The sequence below is a fragment of the Rhagoletis zephyria genome, unplaced genomic scaffold (assembly GCF_001687245.7).
Source record: "Rhagoletis zephyria isolate East Lansing unplaced genomic scaffold, Rhagoletis_zephyria_1.1 Rzeph_scaffold_00045, whole genome shotgun sequence".
NCBI classification, from domain to species: domain Eukaryota; kingdom Metazoa; phylum Arthropoda; class Insecta; order Diptera; family Tephritidae; genus Rhagoletis; species Rhagoletis zephyria.
In genome coordinates, this window is record NW_016157129.1 from 693,345 (window position 1) to 720,092 (window position 26,748).

The 26,748-nt window shown below is 36.4% G+C and overlaps 2 protein-coding genes across 2 annotated transcripts; both read left to right on the plus strand.

Annotated features, from left to right (window-relative positions):
- The first annotated feature begins 3,940 nt into the window (after positions 1-3,940).
- Positions 3,941-4,837, plus strand: LOC108367477 (uncharacterized). Its single transcript, XM_017622098.1, has one exon. It carries the CDS (start codon positions 3,941-3,943, stop codon positions 4,835-4,837), a length of 897 nt encoding a protein of 298 aa, XP_017477587.1.
- A 983-nt stretch (positions 4,838-5,820) lies between these two features.
- LOC108367485 (uncharacterized) lies at positions 5,821-8,178 on the plus strand. Its single transcript, XM_017622109.1, has one exon. It carries the CDS (start codon positions 5,821-5,823, stop codon positions 8,176-8,178), a length of 2,358 nt encoding a protein of 785 aa, XP_017477598.1.
- Positions 8,179-26,748: the final 18,570 nt, after the last annotated feature.

Below are 26,748 nucleotides of genomic sequence, written 5' to 3' on the forward strand. Positions count from 1 at the left end.
AATATGAAATGCCGCACAACTGGAGAATTTCAAGAACGGATATAACACTTTCCTTAGGTTATTTAAAGCGGCAAATGACCACCAAACCTTAATCTTAGCAGACAAATGTGCCAATGAAAATCGTAAACGTGAATTGTTGGCGAAAATGTTGGACCAAAAAGTTTCAATAAAATATATAAAAATTTTGGGCGCGACGAAGTTCGCCGAGTCTGCTAGTAATATATAATCTTATATATCTTTATATAATACGCGAATGGATTTTTTGGGCAGCATAAAAGATCTGTACCGTTCTTCCGAATTTCAAAAATGAGATGTCAAATTAAAGCGCTTGGTGTGTAGATTTGCAATAAGGTTTTACTTTTTCGAAAAGAGTTGCCCACTGATAAAAAGTTTAATTCAAATAACTTAACAATCAATGACATCAGATCCACACCGATCGTTCGATTTTCAAAAGTGAGTTGTCAAATCAAAGGGCTCTGACTTTATGTGTGCAATAAGGCTTAACTTTTTCGAAAAGACTTGCCAGCTTTTAAAAAATTAAGTTCAAAATAATACGCGAAGGCATTTTTTGTTCCGCATAAAATATCTGCACCGTTCGTTCGATTTTCAAAAGTGGGGTGTCAAATTAAAGCGCTTCGCCTGTACATGTGCAAACTGGTTTTATTTTTTCGAAAGGAGTCGCCACCTGTAGAACAATTGAATATAAACTGTATAATGGGCAATGCCGTTATAACAGCACCGTTCGTTTGATTTTCCAGAATAAGGTGTCAAATAAAAACTCTTGGACTGTAGCTATGCAATAAGGTTTGACTTTTTTGAAAAAAGTTGCCACCTTTTAAAAAATTTCATTCAAATTGTCTAAAAAAATCAATTATCACAAAATGGGTATCAGTGGAAAGGGTTTTGAAAATATTTGTTTCTTAACTTAACATTAAGAGGGTTGCCAAAATTCAATTTGAATTAAGAAAAATAATTAAGAGAAATATGTTTCAACATATGGGCGCATAACGAAAGGGGATTCAGAAGGTGGCCGTTTGAAAATATTTTGAAGAGGGTCGCTACCTTCTTGCAATGTCGAATTTAATTAATAATTAACTTATCCAGAAGTTATAGGAAATGTCAAAATAATGTTGTGAAACGAAAGAATATTAGTTTGAACACACAAAATATTTTTGAGTTGTTAGAAGAGGGTTGCCACCTGCTTAAAAATTAAACTCAAATTATTAAATTAGTTAAATGAATTATTTAAATATGGGTATCAATCAAAGGGGGGTTGAAAAATCTTTATTTCCGAACTATATTTAGCGGAGTTTCCACATGTTTAATTAATATAATTCAACTCAATTCAGCAGTTGATTAAAACATGTATCGCAATGTTAGACGAAGAATATTTAAAAATATCTTAGCGTGAAACTACTTTTCAAAAGGGCTGCCACCTGTTTAAAAAGTCGGATTTAACTATATCTATATATATATAACGCGAAAGGACTTTTTGTCCAGGTCATCTGATCTGAACCATTCGTTTGATTTTCAAAAATGAGGTATCAAATTAAAGGGCTTGATATGTAGATGTGCAGTAAGCACATTTTTTCCGAAAGGAATAGCCACCTTTTAAAAAATCAGGTTGAGATTATTTATAAATCAATACCATCATATCCCCATCCTTCGCTCGATTTTCAAAAATGAGGTGGCAAATTAAAAGGCTTGGTTGCAGATGTGCAATGAGCTTTTACTTTTTGAAAAGAGTTGCCATAGATATCAGTCGAAATGGTTATTAAAAGCTTTGCTGCTTAACTGTGCCCCTGTCACAAATTTACAAAATGTTCCCCCACAGGGGTCCAGACTAAAGGAGTTAGAAAAGCTAGTAATTTGAAAATGTTTTGAAAAGGGTTGCCACCTGCTTTAAAAGCCGAATTTAGTTATATGCAGTATTAAAATATGTGTGTTAAACGAAAGAGTGCTAAGAAATCTTCAGTTTAAACATCAAAATTTTGTTTTATGGTTTGAAGAGAGTTGCCAGCTGTTGAAAATTTTAAATTTAAATGAATTATTAAGTTTAATAAATTAAGTTAATAAATAATTTAAGTTAAATAAATTACTAAAAGAGGTGATTTAATCGTTCATGAGTTTGAGAAGGATTTATATCTGAACTGTTTAGGAGAGTTGCCAGGTAATAACAAAAGTAAATTCAATTTAATTCTTCAGGTAATTGAATTATGTATCAAAGTGTAAGACGAAAGAGCTTTAAAAGATTTCAGTATGAAAGTGCTTCGCAGAAGGTTGCCACCTGTTTGAAAAGCCTAATTTATTTAGCTTTCACACAATTTTAATGAAATATTAAAACAAGAGTGGCAAAAGAAAGAGTTTTAATAAAACTTTAGTTTGAAAATATTTTTTGTTAGATTTTTATTTTGAGCGATAAAGTTCGGTAATTGTGTTATCAGCTGTCTCGATGAAGTCAATTGTGCAATGCTTTGAAGGATAGTGTTGCCATCTGTTTAAAATATTAAACTCAATTTTGGCGTTTTACCGCCATGCGGGTTCACTAGTTATGTATATTTATGTAGATGTAAATGTAAGTGTGCACAATGATTATTGACATTCGAACTCGGAAAGTGAATCAAAAGATTAATTGCTAAGGGGGTAGCTACCACAAAGCTATGCCATACGTACAAATTTTGAGCATTGAGCAACCTCAGCTGCATCTAATAATACTATTGCCTATGTTGAATTAGTTTACTGTCCCGTTACGTTCAGGGCTGCCGCTTTATAAATTTTTTTCTTACCAAACTTTTTTCAATGCGATAAAAAAAGTTACCAAAATATTTCCAAAGTTACCAAAGCTTACCAAACGTTTAAAAAACATAACGAAAGCTTAATTTTTAATCGTTTTAATACAAATGAAACAAATTAGTGAATAGCAGTAAAAAATAAATAAAAAATGCTTAGAATTGAGATCATTTCAGTAACATGTTATACATTTTGTGCACATAGTTTTACATTCATATGTTTATGATTATAAACAAATGTTTGTGTATACATACACACCTATATAGTAAATTAATGAAATATGATTTCAGTTTAATATTTTTAATATTCAAGAAAACTTCTTTATTAACTGCCTAAAAATTGCTTAAATCAATTTACATGTCCATAATTGTAACGCTCGTCTAAAAAAGCACGCGCAGAATAGACTTTTTGTACGAATTACCAGGTACTACGAAATAACTAATTTAAATAGTCATTCGCAGTAATTCAAAGTTTCAAAGCGTCAACCTTGTCAGCAAGTAGTTATAAATTAATTTAAACTAGAGAGAGAGTATAATGTACAAAATTACTTGCCGGAAAATCTCCTGCTTTCGAAGTAAACCTTAACTTAAATTTTTTGTATCTTTGAAGGTGGTTGTAATATAACCGATACATTCCGGTTTGTCGATAAAGTTCGATTATTTGATATATATCAATAATTCAATGAGTTTCAAGAACACTAAAATCCCTAAACACAACAATAAATATCGATAACTTGATAAATTATATATATTTATTAATAAATACATTTTTATAGATATCTGTCAATTCAAGCTATGCACCCTGTGCAAGTGTTTCAGTAATTCATAATCGTTCCCATTTAATTCATTTTTGCTAACTATTGTACTACACTTGTATTGAAGTTTCTCTCTTTTTAGATCGCTGCATTGAATAAACGTGTTTGGTAATTACGTCGAGTCTTTTATTCAACATAATTTTTGGTGCCTCCTGTGAGGACTAAGAACCGTGCGAAAATTAATAGTTTAAGTTGCTTAATTTCGCGAATTTATAATTTTTACGTAATCTCAAACGATTGCTGCGATATCATTGGATTTAATTCGGATCGCGCAAGATACGTGTACTGCCATAACCACACATTGTATTCTACACTGGTACGTAAATATATATGTAAATGGCAGAAATAAATCTGCGTAAGTTTCATGCATCGGCTATTGCCCGTGCACTGGAGCAAGTGCGGAAAGCGCGCACCGGCGAATTAGATGCATCTAAGGCTGAGCAGCTGCTGAAGTCCGCGAACTCCCATTACGAGCGCATGCTTGCAAACCACGAAGCGCTCCTTAGCGCCGCCAAGGAAGAGGAGTGGGATGTGCATGCCGCATGGTGGGATTCGACGGAGGACATGTACAACGAATTATGTGCCAGTCTTATGCGTTGGGGTGTGATTGGTGGTGATTCGTCCGAGGTTCCCAGCAAACCCGATGTCGATTCAATGATGGAATTAAAGCTGGAGCGATTAAATATTCCGACCTTTGACGGCGCATTACATAATTGGTTGGCATTTAAGGATGCGTTCGAGACTTTAGTGCACAACCGAGATTTACCCATCGCATACAAGCTCGGTAAATTGCGGCAAGCTGTTCCATCCTCAGCGGTGCCGTTAGTTGGTGGTCTCTACTCTGGCGGTTACGAGGAACTGTGGGCAGCTTTGAAGAGGCGGTATGACAACCCCAAGCAGTTGGCAGAAATTCATGTGGCGCGTTTCCTTCACCTTTCATTGGCAGCAGATGAATCGGCGAAGTCTTTGCTGAATATAGTGGATGTGGTTAGCGGTTCTTTGCGCGCGTTAGCCGTTATGAAGTTGCCAGTTCAACAGTGGGATGCACTTACGGTACCTATTGTGGTATCAAAGCTACCTCCGTTAACAAAGCGCGAGTGGTGCATGCACTGTTCCCCAACGGAATTGTCTAGTTTGTCGGATCTAATGAAATTCTTGGAGCAAAGAGCACAGAGTCTGTCGACCGAGCTTGTTGTCGTCAGCCACAGCGGTCACCAACCGCGCGCACTGTGAAATGCAACCTTTCAACAGAGGAAGGGAAGTGTCAGTATTGTCGAGGGGCACATAGGGTCATGCGCTGCCCAACTCTACTGGATTTACCACCGGAGAAGCGTTTTGAGGCCCTAAGGAAGTCGGGCCTATGCTTTAATTGTTTGAGGTTGGGGCATGCATCTAAGCAGTGCTCCTCTGGAGGATGTCGCCAATGCGGCCGCAAACACAACACCATATTCTGTCGCGAACTAAAGCCTGCCGCGCCTTCAACAAGGATGGTAGCGGCTACTACCACCACCTCATCGCAGCCGGGTGTACTAGTAGCACCGGCTCAACCTACGTTATGACTATCTGACTCTGTGATTGGATGCCATGCTCAGGGTGACCAGACAATACTACTCGCAACAGCATGCGCATATATTTCTGGTGACAATTCGGAGGAACGACTGGCTAGGATTTTGTGCGACCCTGGATCACAAGTAAGTTTTATTACTGAGCGTTTTGCTAATGCTCTGAGTCTTCGCAGAAGCAGTTATGAGGTCGCGGTCGAGGGCATTGGTGCATTATCCTGTACACGTACAAAGGGCGCTGTGGCAATAACGCTCAAATCAACTCACTCAGAATTTTCTTTGGCAATTCAAACGTTGGTCATCACATCAATTATTTCAGTGCTGCCAACAGCGCAGCTTGATGTGAATAAGTATGGACACTTGGTTGGTCTGCAAATGGCAGACCCACAGTTTGGTACTCCGGGAAGAATTGACCTTCTATTAGGAGCTGACGTTTGGGGTCTCATTTTGGAAGGAGACACTATCAGAGGTGGTCACAATGAGCCACATGCTCAACTTACGCGTCTGGGTTGGGTCATTTTCGGGCCAGCCTCCGCGAATTCGACCAGCGGCCCATGCTTACGCTCGTATGGTGCCCATATTTTGAAAGAGTCTCGGTTGGACGAGATTGTCAGCTGATTTTGGGAGCTCGACGGGGGGCCTGATGTCGACCGTATGGCTGATGACGAATGTGAGCACCTATTTTCAATGACTCACTCACGAACACCAGAAGGGCGTTACATGGTGCGCTTACCAATACGATCTAATGCTCCACCACTTGCCTCCGATATACAAATGCGTACCCAATATGTGGAGTTTATGAGGGAATACATCGACTTAGGGCATATGGGAGCCTTAGGTATCGCCAATGATTCTCCTCGTACATATTACATCCCGCATCACGCCGTGATGGAGAAGTTCCGCGTCGTTTTTAATGCCTCAGCGCCAACGTCAACCGGTGTTTCGCTTAACGATGTACAGCTGGTGGGTCCAACTATTCAAGTCTCGCTGATGGATATTATTTTCCGATTTCGACGTTACGAAATTTCTCTCACGGCTGACGTTGAAAAGATGTTTCGCCAGGTGTTAGTGGCACCGGAAGATAGAGATCTTCAACGGATCTTATGGCGCGACTCACCCATCGAGGAAGTTACCATATATCAGCTGAAAACGGTAACATATGGCTTGGCGTGCAGCCCATATAATGCGGTGCGATCATTGCGTCAGTGCTCAGTCGACAACTATAGCGTGGTGAGCGATCCTAATCAGGCCGATTCGGCGCGCAGTGCCATTCTTTCCTCATTTTACGTCGATGACTTTCTCACAAGCTGTGCTGCGGTTAGCGAGGCGGTTACGTTGGCGAATAACGTGTCGACGATTTTATCGGCAGGCTGTTTCACGCTTCGAAAGTGGAACTCGAATAGAGCTGCCGTACTCGAACAAATAGGTGAATCCTCCTCAGTAGCTGAACACAACATTGACGCCCCCATAGCTACAGTGCTAGGCCTGCTCTGGGACCCCGCAAGGGACGAGCTGTTGTTCAAGGTATCTCTTAACCACTATGATGGACTCCTGACGAAGCGGCGAGTTCTTAGTGAAGTAGCCCAGCTGTATGATCCCACTGGATTTTTGGCGCCGGTCGTTATATCAGGCAAGGTATTTATACAGAGTCTTTGGGCCTCGGGTGTATGTTGGGATACTCCACTACCTCAAGATCTGTGCCGAATTTGGTCGAAATTCCGCGGTGATTTGGTTACCCTCAATAAAGTTCGAGAACCTCGATGGCTGGGTATGAGTACAACTAATCCGACTACTCTTTATGGATTTTGTGACGCCAGTCAGAAGGCATACGCTGCGGTGGTTTACGCACATACGAATGACACTGATGGAAGTGTGCTGGTATCGCTGCTCACTGCTCGTACGAAGGTTGCGCCGCTTAAGGGCACCACGATCCCTAGACTGGAACTGAGTGGAGCACTTCTGTTGGCTAAAACGATTGGCACGGTTCGCAGGGCACTAAGTTTGGAGGAGGCTTCTGTGTATTTGTTGTCGGACTCCAGTGTAGTCCTGTCTTGGCTACGCAAACAGCCAATTTTGTTGAAACCCTATGTCGCCAACAGGGTCCGCCAAATACAACAACTGACTTCTACTGATTGCTGGCACTATGTACGTTATGCCCAGAATCCAGCGGATTGCGCCAGCCGTGGTGTAACTCCAACAGAGCTGTTGAGCCACAATTTATGGTGGACAGGTCCAGATTGGCTGCGGCAGAAGCAAACACCCTTTGATTCGGCGCCCGAGTTACAGGCTGACGAACGCGTTGCTGCGAACAGTGAGGAAAGGGTCAGAATTCTTACGTTCGTGTCCTCTATTCAATATCAGCATACCACACGACTCATCGATGGGCGCCAGATTCCATTAACACAACGGTATAGTTCCATAAAACGACTCCTCCGAACTACAGCTATAATCCTCCGCTGGTTACCAAGGCAACGCCTTCTCCGGCAGAGTATTGTGACAACGGCAGAGATGGATGGCGCGCTTGAATTGCTCATTCGTATTGATCAAGCGTCCGCGTTTCCTCGAGACTTACATTATTTGCGAGAAGGAACAACTTTACCAAATTCAAGCCCACTGCTCCCATTTAACCCATACTTGGATGACCATGGCATCATAAGGGTAGGTGGACGCATTACTAACTCCGCGTTGCTAGAAGAACATCGCCACCCAACTATACTTCCGGAGGTCAGCGATTTAGTTAGGCTGCTCATACACCAAGTTCACATCGACACACTTCACGGTGGTACACAATTAATGCTACAGACTCTGCGGTACCGATTTTGGATTATCAATGGCAGGCAAGCGGTACGCAGCGTCATCCATAAGTGCGTGATTTGCAGACGACACCGTGGAGCTACTATTAGGCAACAGATGGCCTCATTACCACGACAACGAGTCAACGTAGCACGACCATTCCTGGCGTCAGGCGTGGACTACTGTGGGCCTTTCACGATACNCGGAAATTCCAGTTAATCGTCTAAAGCATTGGCAGTGGTTACGCCGCCTCCATCAACAATTCTGGCACCGGTGGAGCGAAGAGTATCTGTCAACTCTACAATCGCGGAGTAAATGGCGGCGACGTGTCGAGAACATGCAGGTTGGTGACATCGTATTGGTTAGACACGAGAACCTACCTCCAACACACTGGCGACTTGGTCGCATCACAGAAGTTCACCTAGGCAGTGATGGACTGGCGCGCAACGCGACCCTAATGACCGCATACGGATTGTGCACCCGGGCAGTGCAGAAACTATGCTTGCTTTTCCAACCTGATGATATCGAAGCAGATGCTCCGACCGGGCAGTATGTCTAATATTTATATTGTTCATTTCAATTCAAGCTATGCACCCTGTGCAAGTGTTTCACTAATTCATAATCGCTCTCATTTAATTCATTTTTGCTAACTATTGTACTACACTTGTATTGAAGTTTCTCTCTTTTTGGATCGCTGCATTGAATAAACGTGTTTGGTAATTACGTCGAGTCTTTTATTCAACAATATCTATCCGCAAATTTCGACAACTAATTTTCTGTGTCTATAAATTTCGACAACTCAATTACCATTGGTCAATTTCAATAATATTACACGTTGTTATAACTCAATAAATAACTCAATAGATTTCGATAACTTTAAACTTCGATGACTCGATAAAATTCGGTAACTTGATAACTTTCGATAACTAAATTTTTTATAGCTTAATTTACTTCAATTCCTATCGAAAAAATAAGTGCGCCTGGGCCACATTGAAGAAGTGGAACTTACGTTACTTCTTTAGAAATTGTGAATAAAACGACAGGGCAGTTAATATAATTTTATAAGCTCAAGGTTATATTTTATCTTTTTTCTATCTTTATCCTTACCCAGACCCGTCGAGAAGGTAAGAATGGGGAAATCCTTCCCTGACCCGGGCTTTTTAAGGGGCCTGAAATATCAGAGCCAAAGCTTGTTATTAGTTTTTTACAATTTAATTTTGAAAGAAAACAATGCGCATGCTTTCAGTAATCATGTTTATCGATACAGAAACAAATATTTTTCCATGTAATGTGTTGTCATTTGATTCAAAACATGTGATGTCATGTCATACCATATGATGTCATATAATATGATGTCATATTATGTGATGTCATGCCATGCGATATCGTATTATGTGATATCATATTATGTGATGACATGTCATGTGGTGCCATATCATATGATGTGATGTGATATCATACTTTGTCGATAAATATATCAATAAAAATATCAATAAATATATCGCNTTTTCCATGTAATGTGTTGTCATTTGATTCAAAACATGTGATGTCATGTCGTACCATATGATGTCATATAATATGATGTCATATTATGTGATGTCATGCCATGCGATATCGTATTATGTGATATCATATTATATGATGACATGTCATGTGGTGCCATATCATATGATGTGATGTGATATCATACTTTGTCGATAAATATATCAATAAAAATATCAATAAATATATCGAAAAATATCAATAAATATATCGCAAAATATAACGATTCCAAAATCGATTTATTTATTACTAAATATATCGATAACATTATCGACAAGAATATCGATTATTACACTGATAACAATATTTATAACATTATCGATAACAATATCGATTATTTTATCGATAACAATATCGGTTGTATTGATAGAAGTATCCATTATTATATCGATAACAATATCGATTATTATATCGATAGCAATATCGATTATTATATCAATAGCAATATCAATCTTCATCCTAATATTTTTCTTCATATTTATCTTTATTTTTGCATATTCCCCTTCACCTTTACTTATAGTGTCTAAATTAACCCTGATCGTCATTTTATCCTTTATCTTTACGCATATTTGTTTTATTTTTATTTTTACCTTTACCTGTAAGCTTTTCTTCGTCTATGTACGTACTAAGCTTTTCTTTCCTTCCTCTATTGGGCTTAATATCAGTCCTATTCTTAAACCCCTTATTAGCACGTTTTTGGTTAATTAATAGCACATATATTAGAAGCAGTTGTTTCCGTGACAACTATTTCCGTGTGAGTCGCCGTAGAGAAGTTTCACTTTAAAAATACAATACATTTGCTTACCCTTTCAGTTAACTTAACTCTTATGTATTTCTTACTGTCTCCATTTTCGTCTTTTTCTTCACTTTTGCCTTCTCTTTCTTGTCTTCATCGTTATCATTTATTTCGGCATCTTCATATTTATCTTTATTTCAAAGCTTAATTTCAAATGCGAAGTGAAACAACATGCGAAACATGTCAAATTGAACATGTTGCAGCAACATCTATACACAAATACGGAAAAGTTTAAATGACGGTTTTGGCCATAATTTTCAACCAATTTTGAAACCATAAAAACTCTGCTCATCTACTACAAAATACCTCTCCAGTGGTTTTGAAATCGGTTCAGTAGAATCTATAAATGAAGGCGGACAAAATTTATGTTAGCGTGTTAATATATAGATGCTCATTCACAACAATTCAGATTTGAATGTAAGAGTAAACAAGGGAACTTGATGTTGGCAAATAATAGCAAGTGTAATTTTGTTTCTAAAGATATTTTAAAATATTCAGCAGAAGTTAAAAAACTTACCAAAAAGTTACCAACTCAAATTGGTGAAGGTAAAAGTTACCAGTTTTGGTCGAATTCCACCAAAACGGCAGCCCTGGGTGCGTTGTTGTCATCTTCGAAAGACTTGCTTTACATTCAGAAATTACGCCCTCCGCTGCGTATACGTAACATGGGTGTGCGAGCAGCACTAAACCAATTCAAAGTAGATCACTTCAATTTAGCCTCTATTGTCTAGCTGTTTGTGCGAAAGAGTGTTTATTCGAAAGGTTTCCGAATGAACCGCATGCATACATACCTGTCTGAAAGAATCGAACATTGTGGCAAGTAGATGTGTTTGTCAACATGCTTGCTCACGATGCTGTTGCTATTGAAGTGTCACGAAAAGCGTTGTGTATTGTTTTGCTGTGTTGGGCTGAATTGGTAATGCTCGTTGCTTAATTGCAAAAACGTAACGTGCGTGTACATATTCAAATACATATACATATATATATCGACACAAGCGTATTTACATATGTATGTATGTATATAGCATATTCAAACACTTATAAACACGTAATAAAAGCCTTACATATGAAAATGTATGGAGACTTCTACATGCGTATGTTTGCCTATGTGTTGCGAAAATGGCAACAAAACCTAGTTGCAATTTGTGGATGCATTTCGGATAAGCCAACTGTGCAGCTTCCTGTGCCCTAGGCGGCAGAAGCGCACGCTTTGGCGCAGCTCTTTAAATTGAAATTGCAATTCCGGGCAGTGCCACGCATGTACTATATATACATTCAACCGTACGTACATAAGAAGTACCACATACTTTTGTGCAAGCCTAGCCATATGAGGCAGTTGCTGAAGATTTATTGTTATGGTTTATGGCTACCAACGGACAAAAACGGCACTTGGATTAAGCAACGGAGTGAGTTTGCATTCGGGACTAATACGAAAATCCTCAACTACAACTGTTGCAGACAGCGACATGTAAAAACTGTACTCGAGCATCCGCACTTATGTCGTAGTTTATGTAAGTGCTCATCAATTTTGGTTCTCATTGCAAATGAATGGATAAATAAGGAAATATTAAGATGCAATTGTCTCGCACGTGTGTGCCTTGGAGCAAATAAAGTGTAATTTAGATGCAATTGTTTGCAGCGTTTGTTCATATAAAATCTATTTAAATTCATAATTGAATTTCTCAAGGAAAGCAATGAAAATTTTGCCAGTTGCATAAGTATTTACATACGTATTAATACGTACAACATAAGCCACATATTTAAGTAAAATTTACGACTCAGGTGTACAAAAACCAACTATTTACCCATACATTCATATGACACACATTTTTACATGCACAAAATGCTGAGATGCATTCATAGTTATTTATAATGTATCCTTTGCACTTATTGCCTAATCTCATTTGCCAACACTTCTGCTATCATAATCCTTTAAAATGCTCTCTGTGGTAAGGATAAATGGATTACTGAAGTGCTATGTTGCTAACTCAAGAAATCATTCTTGTGTAAGCCAATTGGTGTCGTAATTAGAAGTTATACATCCGGATACTATATCAAGAGGGCTTAAATCAAATATGTATTTAAATAATAATTATTTATCTGTGCGGAAATATGTCGAATATCTTCTCCATTTTAAAGCGATTATATCAAATTTAATTGTAATTCAATTACACAATTATTTTTTGTAAAATTTAGCACGAATCCACTTTCCTGCATGTTAGAAAGCAATTAAATAAACAAAAACAACAAGTCACATGTTTAGGTGAATTAGGAACACAAACCGAATTTCTGCCCGTTATACAAATGTATTCCCTTATACATTATTTAACTTTAATTAAGCCTATCAACGTCACACAATTCTCCAGAATCGGAACGTCATAAATAATAATGGATCACAAATTTGTGACTTTTTTTTGTTCGCCGAATGCCCCTATCCAATTTTCTTTTCTATGGATAAGTTTTCCAGATATTTTCAGTTTGCCGTCATTCCGCTTAAAACGAAAAGTGGTAATCAAGTGTATCTTACGAACCAATGTAACAATTTTAATACGAAACAAGTAAAGAAGTATAAGTTCGGGCGAAACCGAACTTTATATAGCCGGCGCAGATATCGAATATCGTCGTTTCCATTTTCTCTAAACTACCCTTGCATGATAAGCAGTGGTGTTTTTCCTGATTTCAAATGTTTTCGATAATATGCTGACTTACACTTAATGAAATAATTGAACCAAGTGTGGTAGAAATTGATAAAGTGGTTACCGAGATATATCTTGTAGCCATAAAGTAGGCGGTACGACGCCCAATTCCTTAAAAATGGACTATTAACTTAGAGTAAATTAGCGTCCGCAGTTATTGAAATATCGGAGTTTTCATATGTCTGAAATTTACCGTTATACGGAAAGTGGGTGTAATGTAAGTCCGATTTGAATAATTTTCAACGAATTGCTTCTACGTACCAGGGGTATTAAGTGTACCGAGTTCGGTAGAAATTGATAAATTGGCTACCGATGGTGATCATAATGTGGCGGAACCAAAAATTTCTAATAATCTAATTTTCTGCTAAGTGGTTATTGCAATCATCGATTTTGAGAGAATTAGCTTCAGTAGTTACTGATTTATCTCAGTATTCGTGCTTCGTGTAAATTACCGTTATATGGGAGGTGGGCGTGGTTATTGCCCTATTTCAAAGATTTTGGACAGACTTCTTAGCTGGACCCTAAGCAAAGCTCGTACTGAGTTTGGTAAAGATTGGTAAAGCAGCTACTGAGATACAGCATTTAATTTTAAGTGGGCGGGGTCACACCCACGTACTAATTATCAACAATTTGGATCCAATATTAACTAAAATATCGTAATTCTAGCATTTTTCGAAAATACCGTTATATGGGTGCAGTAGTTACAGTCCGATTTCGCCTATTTTCAATACCAACCTACCTTGGATGAAGGGAAACTTACATACCAAATTTCTTTGAGAAATCTCAATTTTCGCTCGGGTTATAGTGTACACGGACGGGCGAACGCACAGACAGACATTCTGAGCATTTATGTATACATTTCTCTATATGTATCTCGATTGGTGTTGGCTGTTAACAGGGGCGAACGGAGAAATTTTTTTACAGGGAGATTTAAAAAAAATTATTTTTTTCCATTTAATCAGTTCCACCAAAAATGCGTTTCGGTGGACTGGTGTCGACTATATTTTATTTTTTTTAATCTCATGCAAATGCATGTTTTTATTGGGCATCTGCAAATGGAAATGGTTAAGTTATCTTTACGAATCATGAAATTTCCTTTAAAATGGCATTCAATCGTGAGTGCATATTTTGTAAAAAATACCTGATTTTGCGTATTTCTTGCGCATATTTTAGTATATTTTAAAATAAATGCATGTGCTTTTTGCATATTTTTGGTTCTTTTCTTTACAACCCTTGACAAAAAAATTACCGTTGAGTAACTCTCTTCTACCTCTGTTCGATCTCAACTACTGGAAGACTGAAGGAAAGAACTAGCCTATATCTCTGATCAATACGAAATTACCCTAATATGAGTCCTGGGACATAGGGACATTTATAGAAACGAGGCAGCGGACGAACTAGCAAGGTGCGGCTCCGCACTGAATGTGTCCCACGCGGTGGACATGAGCGCCTCGCTCAGGGAGATAAAAACATCAATTACCGAAATTTTTCACTCGAAGGGCAAGCAGAGGTGAAATCTTACAGGATCGTACAGGATTACCCGGCAATTCTGGGTGTCCTACGACCTACTCAAAACCAAAGCTCTCTTAGGAATGAGCAAAGAAGATACCTACAAACTTACTGCAGTATGCACAGGGCACTGGCCCGTTGGGGTACATGTCGAAATGTAGATTACCCTTCAAAAGGCTATGCCGTAGTTGCGGTGACCCTAGCTCGAAAGGGACAGTCGAACATTTCCTGTGCGAGTGTCCAGCCCTCGCAAGGATGATACTAAAGACCCTCTGCATTCCTGCAGAATGGTTTAAAGTGCAGCTGTCTCTCTCTGTATGACATACTGAAATTCATTAAAGCCGCCAAATGGCTGTAGGTTGCACGAGTTGTGGAATCAAAATGGCAAGCTTTCTCAAACTATTAAACTGTCAATGTTTCTATTTACACAAGATTGTAACGGTTTGTTTGATTATAAACCAGAGCTGTTAAATTTCCACTACGATTAGTAATCATAAATTTTTATGCATTTTTTTAATTTTAATGATTATTTTAATTTTCTTATATAGCCCAGATATTACCAACTAATTATTGGTTATAATTATCAAAAATAATCATGATTAATTACCATTAAAAAAATAATCAAATTATTGGAAATAATCAAATAATTAAAATTAATCAAATGTTTTTTTTTTATTATTTGATTATTTTTAATTGTTTGATTATTTTCAATTATTTGATTGTTTTTCGTTATTTATTTTTGTATTTTTTTTTTAATTATTAGAATATCTTCAATTTTGTTATTTCTAATTATATGATTATTTTTAACCATTTTTCCAAATATATGAAGCTGTGTTTTTTAACTGAAAACAGTATGAGGTGAACATTTTAAAAAGTTTTAAACAGATATTTTTGGTGTTCTTGCATCAAGGAATCCTTTTCAATGGTAGCAGGAACCGAAAAGGCATTTTATATATTTTTTTAAGTTCATTTAGGTCAAAAGAAAGACAAAAAATCAAAAAGATTACTTTTTATGGTCATTTTGAAGAAAACAATAAAGAATTACTTTAGCCTTCAAAATTAAAATTTTAGCTTTCGTCTTTCTTTTGGCCTAAAAACAGCATATAATGAATTTAAAACAATATACAAAATGCCTTTTTCGGTTTCTGCTACCATTGAAAAGGATTCCTTGATGCAAGAAAACCAAAAATATTTCAAACTTTTTAAAAAGTTCACCTCATACTGTTTTCAGGTAAAAAATGAAAACAATTGAGAACCCTCTAATTGGAGGGTGATTTGAAAGGTGAAGGCAACATTTTCCTCACATTTTCTATCTCAAAGACTTTGATTACATTTTTGTTAATATCTATACTGTGCGGTGTTTACACTTTTTCTCCCAAACAGGTAAATTAATTTTATCTCAAATTATGGATCGGTAGCACCGCGTTCATGTTGAAACTCTAAATGTTGACAGATACAATTTGAGTCTAATTTATTTTAGTCTTACGAAAGCTTCGAAACCTTAAAATTGAAACCAAAGATATGCGTTAAGTATATATGTAGCACCCTTAGGGATTATGTTAGTTCCAAGGCGAATTCATGCATGGCATCTAGACCGGAGAGTTCATGACCAAAAAGCCCATCATACTTCAGATCGATTGAAATCGAGGTCCGGAGGGCTGGCTGCTGAACAGCGGTCTTGATTATGCGTTTTTAGCTATTAAAGATGTCAGTACTGAAACGCTGAAATATTAGCATAGCATTTAAATTTAAAATGTAGAAAATTACCCTGGCACATTTTAACACGTGCTAATTAAAATTTCGTGTTACGTTTGGTCGAAGGGGGAAATCTAAAGTAGCATCCGGTGCCCACGGATTTTCAAGGAGTTCATAATTATCAATGCTATGTTATGTTTATGTGACTTATGATTCCTAAGTTAAAGCTGATTAAATAATTCACGCCTATAGGAAGTGCCACGCCTCCTTTTCCAACACCACCAATTTTTTCCCATGAGTATGGAATAAATTTTATTTATCTCGACAGAAAGTTCCAATGCTCTACCACAAATATTTCAAGAGATATACAACATAGAAATTTTAAATAGTATGCCACGCCCCCTTTTCCAACACCGCCCATTTTTCTCTATGCCTATAACCTTCCCGGGGTAAAAGCAAATAAGTGTGCAAAATTTCGTGCGATTCCGTGCCGCGGTTCATAAGTTATAAGGTAATAAACAAACAGACATTCACATTTATATATATAGATTACTAGCAATTACCCGGCGTGCTTCGCTGCGCCTTAAATGTATTTTTGTGTTGTAACTCTCCCCGTAAGCTCTTATGGCCTCATTTACAAAATATTTTTAAAGAACTTTATGAAGTTAGATTTAAAAAAATCGATCTATGCAGCATTGTTTATTTTTTTTTTAGTTAATATATTTTCGAAGGTAATTAGAAAATATGTAAAGAACCGACTTTCTCTTGGAAATTTAATTTATAATCTTATAACTGGAGTCTACTATCGCACCCTTTCCTCAAACGTGTATTGATTCAATATTCAAATAACGTATATTTATATAATTTGAAAAAATCTCCCTACTATACAAATATGTACAGCAATATTAACTAATATTTTCAAATGTTGTGAGAGGGAGTAACAAAACAAAATTACTTTTAAGGCGCAGCGAAGCACGCCGGGTATTCGCTAGTTAGTTAATACTGCTGTACATATTTGTATAGTAGGGAGATTTTTTCAAATTATATAAATATACGTTATTTGAATATTGAATTAATACACGTTTGAGGAAAGGGTGCGATAGTAGACTCCAGTTATAAGATTATAAATTAAATTGTTGTCAATGTTTTTTAATAATTGTAAACATTCGCCAGCTGTTTCTGTTTATTTATTAGTAAAAGGCAGGACTGCCAGTCTTGCGGCAAAACAATAATAAAAATCCAAAAAAACACGTAAAGCCAAACAGAATTAATTGAAAAACGTGCAATGATACACACATTAAATTTCTTATGTGCACCCTCCACACAGACCCCAATTACCCCTGAAAATTTCATTGAAATCGGGCAAGCCGTCTAGGAATGATAGAAATCTCTTATGTGCACCCTCCACACAGACACCAATCACTTCTGACAATTTCATTTTATGTGCACCCTCCACACAGACCCCAATCACCCCTGAAAATTTCATTGAAATCGGGCAAGCCGTCTAGGAATGATAGAAATCCGAAAAAAACACGTAAAGCCAAACAGAATTAATTTTTTTTTTGTTTTTGCAAAACGTGCAAAGATACACACATGAAATTTCTTATGTGCACCCTCCACACAGACCCCAATCACCCCTGAAAATTTCATTGAAATCGGGCAAACCGAAAAAAACACGTAAAGCCAAACAGAATTAATTTTTTTTTTTTGTTTTTTCAAAACACAGACCCCAATCACCCCTGAAAATTTCTTTGATATCGGGCAAGCCGTCTAGGAGGAGTATGCGAACAGGAAGTTTTGCCACTTAATTTTATATATATAGATTTCAAGGTTGCCTGCCAATTCTTATGGTCATAAATGGTTAATAATAAACAACTAATTCTTGTTATGGTTTGTGCTTTGTTAGGATTGCTGGTTCTTTTCTGTATAGTAAAACATCTAATTCAGATAGAAATGTTAGGTAAACTCACAGACTTTCCGTAAAATATATATTCTCCAAAAAGCAGTTTATTTTCTTTGTCCTACCCGTGACAGAAGAAACAGCTCAGAATTTTCCGATTCAAAATCAAGTTGGCATATTTTGCGTATTTGGTAATAACTCGTATATTAGTGAACTAGGGGTAGCTTCGAAATTAAGAATTGCTTAGTACATTGTATTTAAATTTAAAAAAGAAAAACTATTTTTGCTGTACAAATGTCCCACCCGTGACGATGGAATACCCCAAGTATTCCCTGTTAAAATTGAATTTTTTTTACTCTTTTCATATAAAAAAATTAGAATGGTTAATTTAGTTTTCAGAAACTATCAGGCACTATCGAATACATATGATACATATGCATACAGGTTATGAAGGATTTGGTGGCTTTCGTTTGCCGTATTTCGTTCACTTGTTTTAACTAAAATCCTTTTAAAACTCTTCCGTCTGATATTTTGACACAAAATTCCATTAATTAATGAATTAAATTGAATTTGATATTTCAACCACGTGGCAAGCCTCCTAAATGCAGTTTAGAAATAAATCTCTTTCGAACCCATTTTGATTGATTCACATTTTATATTTATTCAATTAACTTAATAAATAATTTGAATTTAACATTTTCCACAGCTGGCAACCCTCCTCAGAATCGTAAAACAATTCTAATGTTCAAACTTTGTTAAAATTTTTTAGCACCATTTCGTTGCAAACTATTTTCAAATTGAAATCGTCTTAAATCACTTTCGTCTGGCCCCTTGCCTAATTCACTTAATTCATTTTGAATTTAATTTTTTAAACATGTGGCAACCCTTGTACATGAAGTTACGAAATAAAGCCTTTTTAAAACTATTTTGATTGATACCAGTGTTGCCACAAAATTTTTTTATTTTTTACCAAAATCACCGGAAAAATTTCGAAATTCAACAAAATATTACCAAACTTATTTTATGTGCAGAACTGTATAAACATACATATCGAGTCCTAACCGCCAAAATAACGTACGCAACATTTTTTTTTAATTTTGTTTTTGATGCAGAAATATTCCTAGACATATATGTAATACTCCTATATTGGCATTAAGAGCTAGTACCGTCCGAAAACACTACAGTAGAGATTATCAATAAACACGTACGAAAGAAAAGGAACACATGCGTTTATAAATAAACATGTACACAACTCATATACAAAAACGGTACTAGCCCTGCAGTAAAATTTAGAGACAGTCTGACAAAGCGCTCGTTCCGAACTACATATCTCTGAACTAGTTCAAAAGGAATGCAGACCGGGACAGTTGAAACCCTCGGTGTAAATATGCAAATGCTCACTACTCGTACAATACGAAAGTAGCTTAGTGAGAGGACCTCCGACTCAACCATCGTTGGTCGCGAGTTCAAATCGTGGTAGAGGCAGTTGTGAGTTTTCAAACTTAATGAATTTAAATTGTTGCGTGCAGCTTACAATATTATTTTTTTATACCCGAGCGCACTTGTGCACAAGGGTATTATAACTTTGTTCACATAACGGTTGTTTGTAACAGGCAAAACGAATCGAGATAGATATAGACAAATGTATACATAAATGATCAGAATGAAAAGAGAAATCGATTAAGCGGTGACTGTCTGTCCGTCCGTCCGTCCGTCCGTCTGTCCGTCCGTCTGTGCAATCGATAACTCGAGTAAAAATTGAGCTATCTTAACTAAACTTGGTACGTGTACTTCTTTCGGGCGTAGGACGGATGGTATTGAAAATGGGAAAAATCGGACAATAACCACGCCTAGCTCCCATATAACGGTAATTTTCAGAAATACGAAAACTGCGATATTTTAGTAACTACTGAAGATTATTCACTCAAAATTGATATTTACAATAATTTTTAGACGAAAAATAAGAATTTTATAAATTTTTGAAAAATGGACGTAGCCACGCCCACTTATGGTTACATGTGTATATCTTGGCAACCGCTACACCGATTTCTTCCAAACTTGGCACAGTTATTGGCCTTTGTACAGGATACCAAAATGTTTTCAAAATCGGACAATAACCACGCCCACATCCCATATAACGGTAATTTGGAGAAATACGAAATCTTCAATAAATATAGAAAAAAATTACCAATTTTGGTTAAAAATTACCAAAGCGGCAACGCTGATTGATACCCATAAAGTAATAATTGACTTAAATTATTAAATCATTTGAATCAAATTTTTTAACAGGTGACATCTTCTTTTGGAAAAAATAAAACCTTGTCGCACATCATCAGGCAATCCCTTTAATTTGATACCTCATTTTTGAAAATCACAACAACGGTGTGGATCTGATGGCATTGATTATTAAATTATTTAAATGCAATAATTTATCAGGTGGCAATTATTTTCGAAAAAATAAAACCAATTTGCACATCTACAGACCAAGCGCTTTAATTTGGCACCCCATTTTTTGAAAATGGAGATATAGATATGTATTATATTTATAGATGTGCGAAGTACATACATATTTTCGGCGAAATTTTTATATGCATAAAACGAGCAACACCTTCAACAAAAAAAAATTTTCAAAAATCAACAGTAAGTCGCAGCTACTTCAAACTTGCACTTTATTAAATTGAATTAAATGGGCTACAAAACTGTTTACTCGAAATCTTTCTAACAAATCTAATTAAAAAGTTTGAAATTTTTACGAAAGTTTCTTGATTTTTCTTAATATTGCAAAAATATTGGAACTTGGATTTAGAAGGTTTCAAGCACATATGGTATATATACATTGAAAGTAAAACAAGCGAAGTTTCTATAGACCCTGTGGGGAAAATCTGTAGTCCTAGTGCGCTTCTAGTATATTTAGACCCAGTACTGGTTCGCTACAAATCTCTTTTGCATGCGAACAACTGGCGAACTTAACATGGCGATGTTCTAGAAAGTTTCAATTGCCAACCCGCAGTTCGATAGTTCCGAACTAGTCCTAAATTCTATATTTTCGAACAGTTCTAAAAGCGACAGACGAGAGAAAAAAGCGTGTGCGATTCTAAATTATTTTCAAGAAATGTGTATTCAATTTCCGTTGAAAAAGTTTTTTTTGTGAAATTAAGTTTGTTTTTGTATAAATATTTCCAACGTTTATTATATTTCGTATATTTGGAAATGAAGTTGTTGTATAGAGTTAAGAAAAATTATTGTTTTAAGTAATTTGCCTTGCATAGCAGTAAGTAATAAGTGTAAGTGAAAATTTAATTTAATTTGATCTCGATGCTTTTTGGTATTTTTACAGTGTTTTTTGTAATTCGGTTTTTTACATTTTTTTTAACAGTTTAGAACCTGAATAAAAGACCGGCATTAATCAAAAAACCGATTTTTTGGAAACGGTGTCCATCCCTAGGGCTGGTAACTGTTGGCACAGAAGAGAAGCGACTGGCGTGCTGTTTTGGACGCCGCTAAAATCGCCTAGGCGGTTACAGCGCTAGAAGAAGAAGAAGTTGCAATCTGACATAAGTATTAGTGAAATCGGTTATTAAGAAAAGCCGATTTTTGTAGTTCTTAAGGTGCAAACTTTAAACCTTGAGGGGTTGTCAAAAACTTTCTTGTATCTTATAATTTTTTAATTTTAAAATGCAAATGTTACGAAAAGAAAGCTTCCCAAAAAAGCAACTATAGAGCAGTGTGAATAGCTGCAATTTTCATAACTGCTTCAAACATAAAAATTCGCAAACAAATATATGCAAACATAATATCGCTTAGCGCCAAATCGAATACGTCCTCGTTTGAAGCAAACACGAAATGTCTTATTTTTTTTCTCAGTGTATGGAATGTGTATATACAATGTATATTATACACAAATATGTATGTATAAGTGAAGGGAAGACACTTCCAAATTAGTTATGGTATCATAAGGCGTATGCAGACGCAAAATAGCTTATTACCCCCTAATTTAATATGCCTCATAGCCGAAAAAAATTCCATGTCGGACAAATATGGCGGCTAGAAATGGCCGATCTCGTACTGGGATGACAATTTCTACCTAAGTCTTCATGAAACAACAAAAAGAACCCTATTGTTGTACATCCTTACTAATATTATAAATCCAAAAGCGAGTTTGTTTGTTTGCTACGCTTCTCGCTTTAACTACTCAACCGTTCGTCATTAAATTATGTACACTGCTGTCATTTAGCTCAACTTAAAATATAGGATAAATTTAATCTTGATTAGACAAGGAGGCGTGGCACCTCCCATACAAGCGGAATTTTTCATACTGCATTTATCAGGAAATATTTTTGATAGATTACTGGATCTTGGTATGGAGATATATAAAATGATCATTTACTCATGGATGAGGGCTGCCACCTTTAAAAAAATCAAATTCAACTTCACTTAAGGGAGTTATTTATTTGAAAATAATATTTAAAAATTGTACTTTTAATAAATTTTAAAAAGGGTTGCCACTTGTTTGAAAAGTCAAATTTAAATTAATTATACGCAAGCTATCTGAAGAATTAAAGTATGGTTGTCAAACGAAATATTGTTAAGAAACCTTTAGTTTGAAAGTTTTGAATAATATTTAAGTCTTTCACAGGGGTTGCCACCTTTTCAAAAATTAAATTCAATTATTTTAAATTAAATATTTCAGTGAAAGACACGCAATGGTTCCGGCGGTTGATTTGTCGGTGGTAATTTGAGATTTACCCCTGCACAACTCAACCCTGGTGTCTCCGAATGAAGCTTTAACGCATAATAATACTGGCAAATCGCATCCATTGGGCCAATCGTATCACACAAGACGATTAATCTGACATTCGCGGCACCTTTCCAACTTGGCGATTATTCATAATGACTCCAGCGCCACCTGGCAGCCGTTTGTGGCAGTAGTATTGCCTTTGCCGTAACCAATACATATGTATTTTGAATATTAGCCCAAGTAGATCATAAATATGATTTTTAGTAATAGCTTAACTCCAGCGCAGCTGATGGGTGAAATTGTTAAACTACACTATCCAGAGAGCCACTCAAAAGCACACAAAAAACTTCCTTAAAATCCGTCCGGGCATTTAGAAGGATTTCACTCACAAACACATCTCCAGAAGAATTATATATACGTTTGTACGGCGCCACGCCCTCTTTTCAAAGAGCCCATTTTTCTCCATGAGTATAAGATTGATTTCATATATCGCCGTACCAAGTTACGGGATTCTATCATGAACACTTCCAGAGATATGCAGAATGAAAAAATTGGTTTGTATGGGAGGTGCCACGCCCCCTCAAATATCGATTTTTTTTCAGCCTACAACCATCCTTGGGACGTCTGAAGCAGGTGTCCAGCTTTACGAACACATAAAAACCAGTTTTCAAAATATATATTAGTATAGAAGATTGGTATAAACCGAAATGGTTTTGAATATGTATCACAATATGAATGTCAGACGAAAGAGGTTTAAAAAGGTTGCCAACTGTTTAAAAGGTCAAATTCAAGCTATTCAATAATTTTAATATATTATTACAATATGGGTATATATCGAAATGCTTTTAAAAGGGTTTCATTTCAAAACTACATGTAATGGGTTTCCATCTGTTTAAAATCTTAAATTGAGTTCAGGGGATAAGCTAATTGAAAAAGGATGACAAGTGAGAAGTTTAAGAAAGCTTTAAATTGAAGATATTTTGAGGATGGTTAAACAAATTTTAAACCTCTTGTTTTCGAATTGAGTTTTCTTTAAATAAATTTTACTCACTGTAGCACCCCTGCAAAAAATGGGACTAATCCGGGATGACTCCGGGAGCAATCGCAAAGGAACATGCGACTAATACCACTTTTGATCTCTTTATATGGAATGAACTGTTCCCTTTTGTTCGAGCATGTCCTATGAAGAGACTAATTGTTCACCTTTATACCCGAACGGGTGTAAAAAGCGACTAGTCACTTTTAAAAAATAAAAATAAAAATTTGCGCCAGCTGGGATTCGAACCGGGGTGCTCAGTTTTGTTAGGCGAATACTCTCTCTGCGAGCCAACGCCGCACATGAAATTTCATTAACTAAGTGCGTACATATCATTAAGTCGTTAACAGTACCCGTTAAAGATGACTTGGGGACTAATTGATCTCCAATTATACCCATAAGGGATGAGTCGAGACCAATTGATCTCCATTAGTACCCGTATGAGACTAGTTGCGACTAATTAATGCCCAATTGTACCCGATTGAGAGTAATCTCGGAATACTCTCTTTAGAGATTAGTCGCACAATTTTTTGCAGGGACGTAGGAATTTCATACACTCAGCGAAGCGGGTGTGGGTGATCTAGTCTTGAATAAATGAACATGAATGTTTTACAGCATGGTCGACGCAGATCCCATTTCAGAATACAGTTCAATATCGCATTATCTTCAAATCTGGGAAGTAAGGAACCGAAAGCTCTGCTTCCCCGTTTCTGCAAATACAAACCGCTTCACGGAAGGTTATGAGCTGAATGAAATTAAATGGCAGATCCTACAGAGTCCCGGTTAAGTAAATTGCACCATCATAAAAATTTAAAGCTCAAAAACAGAAAATCTCGGGTTTTGCTCTATTTTAATTTACTCATAGCATATTTTTTAAACACTTATTTTTTCGTACTTAACTACAAATTTTTGGATTACTCGAATACTTCAAGAAAAAGTATATCAGTTAAGGCTGCTTCGAAATATAATTGTGAAAACTTTTATTCTCTTTTATGAGCGGCATTTTGAAAAAATTTAACATTTTCGTTCGCAACGTTGTCGTTTCGTCAAAAATACTACATTGCAACCTTTCATGAATCGCATTTTTATATTTACTTTCAAACTCTGCAGCAGCAATCCTATGTGTAGTGGAACACTAACGTTGCATCTCCAGAAGTAGTCAGCCATCTTATGAAGATCCCATCGGGAATTGGAACTCCAAATATCATACGACTACTGACAAATTTTACGCGGTGAAGACCTGATATTAGAATCAATTTATTAATAGAAACGTAGCAATATAAGACTTTAAAATGCGCACAAGAAAGTATTGATTACATCCAATACACAAATATTTTTAGTGTTGTTAATGCACACCTAATAAAACCGCTAACGATTTCCGGGCACCCAAATTGTTTCTTTAAATTATTGTCTTGTGTAATTTACAAGTTGTAGAAATTGTAGCTGCGTAAAGCCATGTAAAGTGATCCGCGAAAATTTCGATAAGTCACGGATTGCAAAGCACTTGTAAGCATTATTCTGGCGTGTACACATTTTAAGAAAAAAATTATATGTTGACTTAAGATGACGGAAAACCGTTCCAAACGAATAAATTATAGTAAATAACTGGCTGCAACAACCAACGCCCTTAGCCTATTATCAGCCTACGATTTTCCATTTTCCTGCCTCACACTCGTATCTCTTGTTTGTACCCTTAGACTTATAAAATCGATTTGTCCCTACAATGAAAATGCAGCTCAAGATTGTCATTTGATTCACCGACTGCCTCTCCGACCCACAAAAAAGTCTCAAAATATTATCTTAGCAACCAACTATGTGAGCAAATACAGATTTGCTTTATGAGAAAGTATCCATGTCGAGCAACAATAACCAAGCATCACCATTACGCCCAGCGGCAAAAAAATCCTTGGCTTCACTGAAGAAATGCTCAAAACATTTATTGCCTATTTACATACAATGTTTCACCATGTTGTAAAAGTACGCAGCGTTAATAGGATCAAGTATGAAAGTGTGTACATATGCACATATGTATGTATGTATGTAGGTAAGAGAGGTGGCGTTAACGCCTATTTGTTGTTATTCGATGCCTGTACAAAATCATTATCGTTTCACTTACTATTTTTGGGAAGAAAATAAGATGTGTTTACACAAGCAACGGATTGCCGATTCCAAAATGTCGTACATAAATAATATTCAAGGTAGTTTACTCTTGGTGTAAGTATATGTATCCGCAGAGAAAAATTGCTTGCTTATTGAAAAATAAGACCTTGGATGTCACAAAAATCTAAATTAAAGGGTGCATTTCTTTTTATACCCGAGCGCACTTGTGCACAAGGGTATTATAAATTTGTTCACATAACGGTTGTTTGTAACAGGCAAAACGAATCGAGATAGATATAGACAAATGTATACATAAATGATCAGAATGAAAAGATAAATCGATTAAGCGGTGACTGTCTGTCCGTCCGTCCGTCCGTCCGTCTGTGCACACGATAACTCGAGTAAAAATTGAGATATCTTAACGAAATCGGACAATAACCACGCCTACCTCCCATATAACGGTAATTTTCAGAAATATGAAAACTGGGATATTTTAGTAACTACTGAAGATTATTCACTCAAAATTGATATTTGCAATAAGCTTTAGACGAAAAATAAGAATATAACAAATTTTTGGAAAATGGGCGTAGCCACGCCCACTTATGATTACATGTGTATAACTTGGTAACCGCTGCACCAATTTCTTCCAAACTTGGCATAGTTGCTGACCTTGGTATAACATACGAAATTGCCAAAAAATTTTAAAATCGGACAATAACCATGCCCACATCTCATATAACGGTAATTTAGAGAAATACGAAATCTTCGATAAATTAG

What these genes read in the sequence shown, in the direction of transcription:
- LOC108367477 (XM_017622098.1), top strand. Translation starts at nt 3,941, where the DNA reads ATGGCAGAAATAAATCTGCGTAAGTTTCATGCATCGGCTATTGCCCGT.